The sequence below is a fragment of the Cupressus sempervirens genome, chromosome 3 (assembly GCF_028749045.1).
Source record: "Cupressus sempervirens isolate cs-2001-9-10 chromosome 3, ASM2874904v1, whole genome shotgun sequence".
Classification (NCBI taxonomy): Eukaryota; Viridiplantae; Streptophyta; class Pinopsida; order Cupressales; family Cupressaceae; genus Cupressus; species Cupressus sempervirens.
Window position 1 is genome coordinate 37,149,584 of NC_143120.1, and position 12,698 is coordinate 37,162,281.

The window sequence follows — 12,698 nt, forward strand, 5'->3', positions numbered from 1 at the left end:
ATCTGAATCTCTTGTTCATTCTCTATATGATCGATTGTCGCAGGTTGAAGTGATTGTGGATACTTATGATTAGTAGTTGCAACAAGGTTCTTCATTAGTTGTAGAGACAAACAGTTCTTTGGGATAGGTTCTTTAGCTAGTTAAGCAAGTTTTAGAGACATCTCTTATCTATGGGATTCTTTCCACACACAACGGAAGCGTCTCATTTGTACCCTTGACATTGTTTCTTCCTAAGGGGAGGAACACCATTTTGTAGTCTTGGATCAACTTCTTCATCGGAGCAGTCACTATTCGGCATTCTTCTTTTGGGATGGGGGGGAACCTATCCTATCTCTCTTCCCCTTCTCATTATTCTCTTATGTATATACAGGATGTATGTTGTAATGGGGGGGTCTTGATTACTCCATCCATCCATGCATCCCTATTTATCTCTCTTTTTAGGGTAGGGTTTTTCCCATGAGGATTTTTCTCTTTCCCTGCTTTATGAGAGATTTCATATCATTATGTACATGGGTACTTAACATGGCCTAGTAGCCGGGACCCATCCTGCATTGCATCCTAGATTTTGTAAGCTTAAGGGCGTTCCCCTAAGTTACACTTAAGGGGGGGTGTTGGTGTAAATAAGTATTTATTTATTACACTTAACTTTACTTAAGTTAATGCATTATATTAATATTTATTTATTAGTCACCTAAGAGTATGTGCACTCTTGTGAGTTGTCATGATGACATCACAGGTGTACGCACCTCTTTTAAACACATGTTGTTTACAACACAAGAATCTTCTACACACATATGACACTTTGTTATTCTTATCCATTCATCTAGAATGTTGGATAAGGTGCTTAGTTGTCTTATCTCCTAGTTGTTTTTAGAGTCATTCTAGGTGCTTCTTGAGAGGCCTTTATATACAAGCACTCCTAGTGTACTCTTAAGTTGGCTAAGCTGGCATATTGAATGAGTATCATCATTCTAATCATACTCTGTCTATTTTGGTCTACTGTGTGCTTGTGTTGAGTTCTTTAGATCTTGGATGAATTTTGGCCTAAGCCAAATTCTTACACAAACAACTAGAGAGAGGGAGAGAGATTTGGCAATTAAAAGAGATAAAATGAAACTACTACGTAAAAAAAAAAAATTACAATGCAATAATGAAGAATTGTCTTTAGAAGAGGAACACGAACCACCAACACAAAGAAACAAAAAAGAAGAATTGGAAAGACAAAGAGAACAAATGAGACTCTTATGCTCAAGAAGACAATTGAATTGTGAAGCTACACCAACTTCCAATGTTGGAGTCATATCATCATCTCATGCTAAAGAGATGCCAATTCCTACATCCGACAATGTACGCACTCCATCATGTCATGTTGAAGGCACAAGATCAACATATCAAGTAGGTCATATTCCATCTTTTGCATCTTATTGTCAAGGTACATCATCTTACGTTCAAGATACAAAAAGCACTCAACCTTATGTTGATGTTCAAAATGTTGAGAGAGCAGAAGATATTATAACACCTTCTAGAATTTGTTTTAGAAGACCAAAATATTTGATTGATATTGATATTAACATTTTGAAATCAATGCCTAACAAGATTAGCAAGCATACTTGTCAAAAAAAAGTGAATCGTATGTGGACATTATTCTTTAAAAAATTAAATATTACAGGTCAATGCCAATTATTTGTTGAAATGATAAGGAATTTTAAATTTAGGCCCATCATAAAGATTCTTGGGCTAAGAATGATGGATGATTGAAATGAAAAAAAAATTGTCAAGAATCTAATGAGTGCATATGACAAAATGGGTTCTAAATCGCGTACCAAAGACAATAATATCAAAAGACACATACTTACATCGACAATAGTAAGTACTCAAATAAAGAAAGCTCGACCCATGAGAAATACAAGAAAAAAATTTAAAATCAGTAAAAGTACTCTAAGGAGAGCCATGGTAAGGAGTGAGAGAGTGGAAGCTCTAACAAAAAATGAGTTATAGACATTTAGCAATAGACTACCGCAAAAGGATAAAGAAATTAGTGAAGCTTTGAAATTGTTAATTGAATATTTTTGGACAAATAACATGCATGTTTTCCCTAATCAAAGAGATTTTGTAAGAAGGGGGATTGGTAGCCAAAATTGTGATCCACACCTGAAACATTTTTTGGACTCAACTCAAACACAATGTTTTGCAAAATTTATTAGTATGTCTCCTCAAATTTGAATAAGTCAAAGAATCTTTTACATGGGTAAACCTTTTTATGTGAAGATAAATCACACATGCACAATTTGTTGTAAGATACATATTGAATTTTCTAACCATTTTGATGTTTTTAGGCATATATGTGTTATTTTGCATTCTAAGTTTGTTTTGTAAGATTGTGACATGAATGAGTCACCTAGATCTTCAAGAAAATTCATATCCAACATTTTATGTGAAATAGGGGATGGTCAACAATTTTACAATACATCATGCTTGGATGGTACATGCTTATTTTGTGATTCTTTGTAAAAACTTTTATCAACTTGCGAACATATGGATAGTACACATGCAATTGGAAATGAAATAATAGATTATGAAAAATATAAGATAGTGACATATCCTCTAAAAGATGGGAAGCAGAGTAGAAGATGTGATTTAGTCATTGAAAAGATCATGAAAAGATTATTTACAAGTATGCAAGGCATACACATAGAGCTCGATGGCTGGATTATAACGATTTTTTTTTTTTTTAAATGTATCTAATATGATATAATAAATTACACAACTAAAGGCAAGTAACTATATCGTAGTGGTTTATGGTGTTTTGAAATTTATGCCTCAGTTCTATTGATTAGATTTGGAAACTAAAACTTTTTATATTTGTAATTCTTACAATATTATTATTTCTAATTATAATTATTTTTGTTTGTAAATTAATTGTTTTATTTCATAACATTAGATCCTACTATAATCTAATCATATATTCCAACAAATTAAATTTTGAAGACAAATAAATATACCATATATATCCATCTATCTATATATCTACACACGCATACACACATCAGTTCTAATAGAAAACATATGATAAACACGTTATTTTATTTTATTTTGATGAATAGTCCTTCTCTATTAATAAATAATATATTAGTTACAATTCAAAAAAAACGAGAGATACAAGATTCTAAGCGGAATCAACAAGTATTGATAATTTTTTGAATAAAATCAAAATATAATATAATTACCTTATTCATTATTTAAAAATTATTTATTTGAACAAATAGCCTAATAAAGCATAGAACAATTTTTTATATGTCACAGAATTTTAAAACAGTACACGACCCTTGCACTTATCTGTGATCAAACCTTTTAAAACGATATTTTTAACCCAGCACATGCACGAGTACTATAGGTCTCCAACCGCTACTTGGAACACTCTTTCAATGGACCTGGAATATAATATTAGAGAGCGAGCTCATAATAAACACCCAATTCATGTGACCAGCCATCTTTATCATTGTTCTTTTGTTTAACACAGAGGTTGCTGGACCTTTACAGAGATAAGGAAGTAGAAAGCGTCAAAGCCTTGTGGATATCTTCATACACCTCGAACACACTTGGGCGTCCTTGATATGAGAGAGCAGTGCAAAGAACAGCCAGCTTCAGCAGAATTATAAATGCCTCCCCGTTATATTCCCCATTCAACTTCGGATCTGCATATTTTGAAGGGTCGATTGGACTTCTGTGGACAATCTCATATGCCTGCAACACCATCAAATCAAAATCACAACAAAAGTTACTAATGAGCAATAAACCCAAAACTACAGAAAAGCCTTTTAATTTCGACATTTCATAATAATGTTTAAAAGATAAAATTGTGTCTAGACGTCAGTGGGTCAAGATAAAATTGTGTCTAGACTTCAGTGGGTCATCAGTGGGTCTTGGGTCTATGGTGAAGCTGAAAGGCTTTTAAAGAGCTATCAGAAATAAATCTTGCTGAATGTGTAGCTCCAACTTTTGAAAAGAGATTTTGAGGTCCATAAAAAATTTGAAAAATTGTTTGTAGACAAAAGTGGGTATGTAAGAAAAAGAGAGCACCTCTTGAAGGAATAGTGGTTGAGGTTGGTCAACATGAATTGCTCCCTTGCCAGAAAGAAGTTGGAGCAAAACAACACCAAAGCTGTAAATATCACTAGAGCATGTTAGTCTTCCCTGACTCACATATTCAGGATCCTGATATCCCCTGCTGCCCTTCACTGTAGTAAACACTTTTGTTTCCTGAATCTTAAATATTCTGATCAACCCAAAATCTGCAAGCTTTGCTTCCATGGATTCTGTCAGCAGGATATTAGTTGGCTGTAAAGCAAAAACATATGGAAACTTTCAGATGAGATTGTTTGCTTGCTATACTACTAATTATCAATTAACAATTTAAACAAAGAAATCAATATGAGTAAGAGAAACTTAAAATTGATGGTTTAGGGTTTTCTTGCCTTTATATCACGGTGAACTATGCATCCATCTGGATAGAGATGAAGGAAACGTAAGCCAATAACACAGCCATACGCAATTTTCACTCTTTGCTCCCATGTTAACACTTTATCCTCTAGGCCTGATTAATTTGCAAAAGATCGAATGAATAATAAATGAAATCGCACTATTAATGTTGTGAAATAACCAAACTACAGCAATGGAACTTGTATATATGTTACTGTACTGTGAAAGGAAACCTGAAAACTGAAAATGAATGTTGTGTGAGATTGTAATCTGATAAAATGAGTGATAAGAGGGGAGTATTTATTTACCTAGAAGCATCTGATCGAGATTTCCTTTGGCACAAAACTCATAAACAAAGTATTTCTCACCATCCTCATCACAGTAGCCAATTAGAGATACCAGATTTTTATGCCTAATTTTCAAGATGGTTTTAATCTTCTTTTCGAATGCGTCAGCTTGTGCAATATCTTTGGAAATGTGTTTAATGGCTACAAACTGGCCACTAGGTAGCTTTCCCTTGTACACTTTACCTGCAACAGTTGAGCATTTTTTTTTAACAACTCTATCAATGTCAATAAGATATCAAGGTATTCGATAAACAAAATAGGGAGCATAATGCTCGCCAATGCATATTTTTGAAAGCCTCTTTCAAGTTTAATAGGATACTTGTCTATTATTGTACTTTCCGTATGAAAATAGTTTGAAATCTATCCATCAATCACAAGTAATGATTTTTGAGTAATTAAAATATTTCTAAAGTTTTTTAATACTTTTATAAACTATATGATTCGCTCAACTCATTTTGTGTTATAGAATCTCTTTTTTCGGTAGTTCTTCATAATGCAATATTTGGGATTGAAGTAAAATAAGAGTTACATGATAATAGTTGTATTAGTTTTAGTTTCTCTATGCATAAGTTTTGTTTAATCAAATTTACAAATAAATCAAATAAATCTTAATAATTATAATAATAACATAGTCAATTTTTTTTTACTTTGTAAAGATTATTTTCATCAAAAGAATATATATAAGTGAAATTTTATATATGAGAATGTATTTACAAGATGTATAAGCATCAAAGTAAAATTTATTTAAGAGTATAATGAGTTTTTACACTATTCTATTTACTCATTTTTAATTATGGTTAGAGAACTTATTAATTATATAAATATTTTTTCCATTTTCATAATAATTATTTTTTGATTTTCTAATAGTTGAATTAGAGTAAATTATATTTATTATAAATTTATTTAAAAAATTATAATTTGTATTCAATATTTACAAATACAATTAATAACAATTAATTCTATTAGCTCTAACAATTTTGTGTTATAGGAGCCCTTTTCTCGAAATTCCTCCTCTCGGAATTCATCCATATTCATTTTTTCTCAACTAAATTTTCACTAACAAATATTAATTTAAAATAGTTTAAAGATGAAACTACAAAATAGAGTTGCATTAAAATAAAACTATATAGTTGAATAAATAAATCTATTAATAATATATCACAAATATATATAAATTTTTATAATATATTATTGTGAGTTTTTAAATAACATATATATATATATATATATATATATATATATATTCATAATATATACATATTATAAATTATTATTATTATTCAAATTATATAAAATATATTACTATATAATCTATATAGAATATAATAATATAATTGAATATTTTGTAATACAATCTTTATCATTAATATTTTAAAATATGTCATAGGTATATAATTTGTTTCAAATGTCATGTAATAATTTTTTATTTATGTCATAACTATTATAAAAAGTATTCTTATTTAGGATTCAAGTTAAGTTAAAATTAAGAATTTTAACACTATTACAATCTACTAATACAATATTTCATCCAACATTATTGTATTGGTCAAAGACAATATTCACTTTCTTCTATTAGTAATTAATTTTCACTAATTAGAAATAACTAATTTTTTGGTCTTACAACTTATTATAAACAAAAATATATATAATCTATAAGATTAAAACTAATTGCTTATAAATAAATGAAAAATAATAATTGTAACTAATGCTAAAATATTTTTTTTAATTTATTTCAATTAACTAATCTATTTTATTTTATTTATTATTTAAATTTTCAATTACAATTATTACAAAAATTATAATGACAAATACACACTTGTTATATGTGTATTCTTAATGGATATCTTGATAACTGACTCTTACATAAATTTAATCATAAGTTGTTCAAACGTTAGGGTTTGATCATTATCTTATATAAAAAAAGGATTGAAATGAAGAAGCCGGTTTGTTTCATATATAGACTTTTTTTTTTAAGCTTTGAAGAGATTAAAGATTTTTTCTCTTTTTTTTAATAGATTTCACATGTAGGTGATTTTATAAAAGTAAAAATCATTATTCTTTTGAGTAGATGTCTAACAATCAAGATAATTTGTAATTGGTTTGAAACTAAATTTAATGTAACTCAAAGTAGCTTCGTGTCAGAGGAATGCTTAAGATTTATTTTTTGATACAATTAGAAATATTTATTCTAATAGAAAACTTGTTATTATTCTACTGGCTGAAACCCCATTAAAGAAGATTGAGATCAAAGGGTGTATTTTCTATACTTTTGGGAAAGTGGATACAATTGGTTCTTGGTATATCTTGTTTAGCAAGAAAACAATTAAGAAGTTAGGGGCACCCATCATCACCCTACATAGAAAAATGAATGAAATGCAAATGCCTATTTGACATACTGCCCCATAGGCTATCTTTAGCTTAGTGGAACAAAATTCTTCTTCTTCTTCTTTAGTAGATTCTCCATGGTGATTTCATAGAGGAAAAGATCATTCATATTTTTGGGTATAGATAGTTGCAATCACATTCTTTTAGAATTGGCTTGAAGTGGGATTTCATGTGACTCAAAATAGCCTCTTCTCTTGAAGAAATACTTTCAATTTCTATTTTAATAAATTTAGAAATATTTTATTCTAAGAAGAGAAAATAGAAAATAGAAAATTGGATGAATCATCTTAGAAAAAGTTATAGATTGAAGGGTCTAAGATTGAGTCAATATATATTATCAAATTATTAAAAATATGAGATAAACTAAATCATGTGTATCTAGTTATAAGATAAATATTTATGTGAAAGCTAGTTTGATATATGTATGGTCTAATTAGCTTTCATCAATACGAAAGAAAAGGTAAGAGTTAATTGTCACATCTTAAGGTTTAGTCAACTTTCAATACTAGAAGTAAATAGTAAATGCTAAAGCTTGGGGGCAATCTCAAGCTCACTTTGTGTATTTTTAACTTTTGGTGAAATTTTAGTATTTAATATGTCAAATATTTTTCCTAAATATTTTAGCATTGCTTCTTATAGACCTGTGGTTGAAATTTGGTGCAATGTAGTGGCATTTCACATTGGCAAAATTGAAAATTTGATAAGAAAAACATTGTGAGTTTTTAGATCCCACCTTCACCTTAAATAAAGCCAAAATTTAATTGAAATTCAAGTTCTTGGGGGTTACATTATATGACAAAATCTTCTCAAAAGTGAGCATTGAAAATTATTTTATGGATTTGGAGTTTAGGAGTCTAGAGAGAGTGCAAGAGATCTTAGATGGATAAATATGGAAAATGGTGTTTCTTGATTTTCATTTAAAATTTTGAAGGTGGAGATTGGGGAGCTGGAAAGAAGGCTTTTGGAAGTCATTTTCTGCTGCAAATACACCATTGTTGCAATCTATGAATAGACCCAAATGATATTGGAATAATGTAACAATAGGTTTAGCAAATTGTTGTGTAGTGATATTGCAAATTTTAATAATATTTTTCTTTAATTTTGTTTGCATTATTTTGATCTTAAACTCAAATTATATTCTATAATAAATTAGATTGCTTTGAGTATTTGGATGTGTGGAGAGTTTCTTTGGGGGTATTGCTATTATCCCATGGTTTATAGGGGAAGAACTCATCTTGTCTTGAGTGTTGAGGGCTATGATTAAAAGGGCTTGAATTTTATGGTTTAAATGAAAATACTAGGAAGTACTTAATAAGTTTTAGTTAACTCTTGCTACTAATATGAAAGTAATAGATGTGGAGAGCTTCTTCATATTAAATTTGATAAGTTTTTGTAAGGTAAGTGATAAAATCTTATTAATAAACACATTTTTCGTGTTTGTGTTGCACATATACCTTTGACAGTGATAAAAAGTAATATGGAATCACAACTAGTTGTGAACTAAGGAAAAAATGGACCCACATTGTCACTATGAGATGCATTAGTTCTCATTTTTCATATTATCACTTTCTGTAAGAGGTTATGTGTGTTAGTGAACTCATTAACAGGAAGATGCATTTAGTAGGATCACATCTATTTTTTATTGTATGTAATGTAAGGTCTAGATGACCTAGTTATTCCATGCCCATAATGTATGTATGAACTGATTATTAAGTGACTTTGTATATACATATTTAATTGTTGAAAGTATAATAACATCTTATTATGTTGTATGTATAAGCTTAATTGATAGTTACGATGCAAAAAAATGTCAAATATCTCTTTGCAAATACTAATTAAGAATCTCTTGAATATTATAAGTAAACAAATGATATTTCCTTTAGTTCTCAAGAAAACAGAATATATAAATAAATTATGAAACGTAATACTGAATAAACTACCTCTTAAATAATTATTCTCGCCTGATACAGTCGCCTTGCTAAACTAAATGTTAATTAATATAATTAATTCATCATATATTTATATATAATAATAATATTAATATACGCAGCTCATAACTTTGTGAATAATTCATTCCATAAAATCTTCGAAAGTGGGTAAGAAGCGGGTTACACATATTATCAAACACTGAAATTTCTTATTTCATTTTTCGTAGAAAAACATCATACTAAAAAGTAACATGAACTCACCAGTACTCCCTTCCCCTAGGAAAACCCAAGGTGCTGTGTAATTCATTGCATCCAAAATCTCTTCACATGAAAACCTAACCACAGGAGATCCAGTTGCCCGAAGTGCTTTGGCTTCACATGTAGTAGAAAAAGAATAAATAGCATTTGTATGGTGCTTAGTCACATAATATAATAGCAGAAAAAGGAAAAATACCATTTGTACGGTTCTCAACATTGAGCTCCCCTACCTTTCTTCTTTTCTTTGTTTTTTTTCACCAAAACCACCAAAACAACTGAAACGACAATGACTCCAACGATAGATGCTGCCACTCCTGTTCACAGATAAACAAAACTTATTAAACATGATATTCATCTAGCAAGAAAAGAACTCTGTTATTATCTTTTGATGTTCATTTCTGGTCTTAGGATAAGATGCATACCAGTTATAGTGTTTGTGCTTGACCCCTTATGTTTTTCTGAAACAGGAGAAAGTTAGCACAATTTGTTGACTCGTGCATTCAAAGTGAAACATGTAGGGTTGATTCTTATATACCCAAAAACTGAGTCAATCACCTATAGGACAAATTAAATGCTCATAGAGATTAAACACCTCTTCTGAACCTATATCTGATGTGGATTTTAAGAGAAGGCAAAGCTGTTACATGCAAATTAGGTCTAAAAGTTTAACAGAGATTTGAATGATTTTACCATGGTTACCCAAGTGTTGATAAACCAAACAGCTGTTCAGGGATTGAATCCATTCAGAATCATAAATGCGAGAAGCAACGAGCACAATGAGAAGGGCCAGTCCACAATCTTGTACAAGCCCTCCCACATCCCTTCCACCACTCAATATATCATTCAAAACGCTGGCTTCATGAGTGAAATTTCCAAAGCAGTCTCTACAGGCATTGCTGTTGCTCATATCATCCCTGTCATCAAGTGTACCAGTACATATTGTTTGTAGATTATTCAGCTGATTTCCAAGCTTCTTGTTGATGTCACCAAGAGTCTCGTTGTAGCAAATACCAGCTCCAGCTTTGCTGAACTCTGTAAAGGAGCAGCTTGCAAGCTCAGGATGATCTTGGGTGAGAATTCCAGTACAAACCACCTCCTCCTCTGTGTCCAAGAAGATTGGACCCCAACTCTGGTTTGCCTTCATGGCTAATGCTTGAGCAAAAGCTACATGAGCATTCATACAGCACTCATGTGCCTCCAGTGTCCCCCAACTTAGATTGATGCTACTTTCACCCTTCAAGCAACTGGTAGAAGGTGAATACGGGTATAAGGTGAAATCGAGGCTACAATTAGCTGGAGCTGCATGTTTATCAGTTTAGAATCCATTAAACGGAGCAGCAAATTCATGGATGGAAATGAAAGAAATGTTGGTTATACTGCAATGAAAATCTAAAAATATAACTCATTGTGTGCCTTATCTGGAAAGGGTTCACCAAAAACAGGGGTAAAATAGCTGAAGAGTACAACACGGAGTAATTTCATATAGTACAGACAACAACAAAAACTGTCAATCATGAGAAAATGTCCCTGTAGTAATCTAGGGCATTTGAAGATGTGGAAAAGGGTACACTCCAGCATTATTTCGAGACTCCATTTGAGAGATTTGGATGGTAATGAGTAATGGAAATTGTATTTTTCGAACGGAAGGAAGATTTTCAGATTGAATAGCTAGAACTGAGCAATGTTATCTGATTGATATATATATATATATATTTATTTTTTCTTACCATGCTAGAGTAAGAAGGGATTGTTAATTTGAAGAATAGCTTGGCTTAGAGTCTTTGGGCAAATAAAAGAGCATGACCCAATATCAGCATCTTAAAGTAGTAGTTTAGATCAATGTTAACAGATTTTCACAATCTATCTATTAATTATAATCAATCATGTTTGTGGATTTCATTGTGTGCAAGTTTTTCATATCAACTTTTCTAATCACAATCTATCATCTATCATCAGAATTAGAAAAGCTCGACAATCAAATCCAAAAACAGAGTTTAATATAGTAGTTTAGATTACAATTTAGATGAATTTTTTTTTTAAATTATATAGAAATGGAATTAAAAAGGTCGAATTTTAAGAAAACTAGATAGTGGTTACAAGTCTAAATCCCACTTTCTAGTGCATGAATAGGAAAACCTCTCATAAGCAGAGGTTATAGTATTAATATTATTAAGACCCTACAAATGTCATCCAAAGAAAAGCAAAGTGAAATTACAAATATAAAGGAAAATCAGAATCAGTTCCAGAAAAGTTATCTGGAATTATAAATTTGAGAAACATTTTTAACCAGGTAAGAGCTAAGGTACAAAGATAAGGTCTTAGTTTTAAAAAAATTATATAGTTGACAAGTATGTGGGATAATTTCTGGCCTCGCATCTTTGGTGGGGCTCAGATCTATAGCCTTAAAAATACCAATTAATTGAGCCAAAAACAAGTTTACTCTACCCATTAACTACAGAAAATTTACTCTGTTTACGCAATGCTTAATTATCAGATCCATTTTAATTTTGTGCCATCAATGGACTTGAAAGTATTCGATTATCAATGAGAATAGTTTAAAAAGAGTGCAAATCAAATGGCATAGCGTCAGGTTTTCTCTAAATGCAAAAAATAATGTCTGCACAGAACTTTGACAAAACAAGACCATCTATATCAGATTGTCCATCAGAAAACTGTAAACTGTAAGATATTGTGACATATAACCAGATTATTAGGTTTCATAGAAGGCGAACTCCTCTGAATCACTATTCATTAAAGCCAAAATCCTGGAGTTTGGTTTGCAAGAATGATACCACGCAGGATTTTAACAGATAAATTTATACGTTTATACAAAGCTGTAACAACAAATACCTGCATCAGTTCTGTTATTGCACAAAAATATGGTAATGAGAACAACATAAATTTCCAGTTGGCTGAGCTTGATTCCAAATAGTAGCTTTCTCCCCATAATGTTCTGTATCGGAAAACTGCCCAATTGGGCTGCTTCTTTGCCTTAATATTATACGCAAACGTTGTGACTCGGACAGAAAAGGCATTTAATTGCTGAGTTGTGGAGAATTATAAAGTAAAATATTTTGATTGTGATAATCGCTGTGGATGTCCCATATGCATAGTCCCCAATGACGGATTTCTCTATTTTTAAATAAATAAATTGTATGTATTTCAATAGGACAAACATAGTGTAAACATTGAGGATCCCAGCGATTTATACAATGGATAATTTATTATCCAGGCCGTTGCTGGATTTTTGTTCTCTACAATTAAATAAAATTATCCCCAAACAAAACTGCCTCGATATGTA

The 12,698-nt window shown here is 30.8% G+C and overlaps 1 protein-coding gene across 1 annotated transcript; it reads right to left on the bottom strand.

Annotated features, from left to right (window-relative positions):
• Nucleotides 1-3,534: 3,534 nt before the first annotated feature.
• LOC149564660 (putative leucine-rich repeat receptor-like protein kinase At2g28990) lies at nt 3,535-12,344 on the bottom strand. The gene is made up of 8 exons (XM_089816210.1): nt 12,248-12,344; nt 10,088-10,696; nt 9,628-9,711; nt 9,401-9,511; nt 4,788-5,009; nt 4,476-4,588; nt 4,081-4,338; nt 3,535-3,744 (listed from the first exon to the last, which is right to left on the bottom strand). The coding sequence occupies exons 1-8, from the start codon at nt 12,342-12,344 to the stop codon at nt 3,535-3,537; spliced, it is 1,704 nt and encodes a 567-aa protein (XP_089672336.1).
• Between the last annotated feature and the right edge of the window lie 354 nt (nt 12,345-12,698).

Excerpts from the sequence above, each read along its gene's own strand:
- LOC149564660 (XM_089816210.1), bottom strand. The coding sequence starts at position 12,344 with ATGGGGAGAAAGCTACTATTTGGAATCAAGCTCAGCCAACTGGAAATT. Across the intron at positions 10,697-12,247 it reads CAATAACAGAACTGATGCAG|CTCCAGCTAATTGTAGCCTC; the intron begins GTATTTGTTGTT and ends ATAAACATGCAG. Across the intron at positions 4,339-4,475 it reads TAGTTCACCGTGATATAAAG|CCAACTAATATCCTGCTGAC; the intron begins GCAAGAAAACCC and ends TTTGCTTTACAG.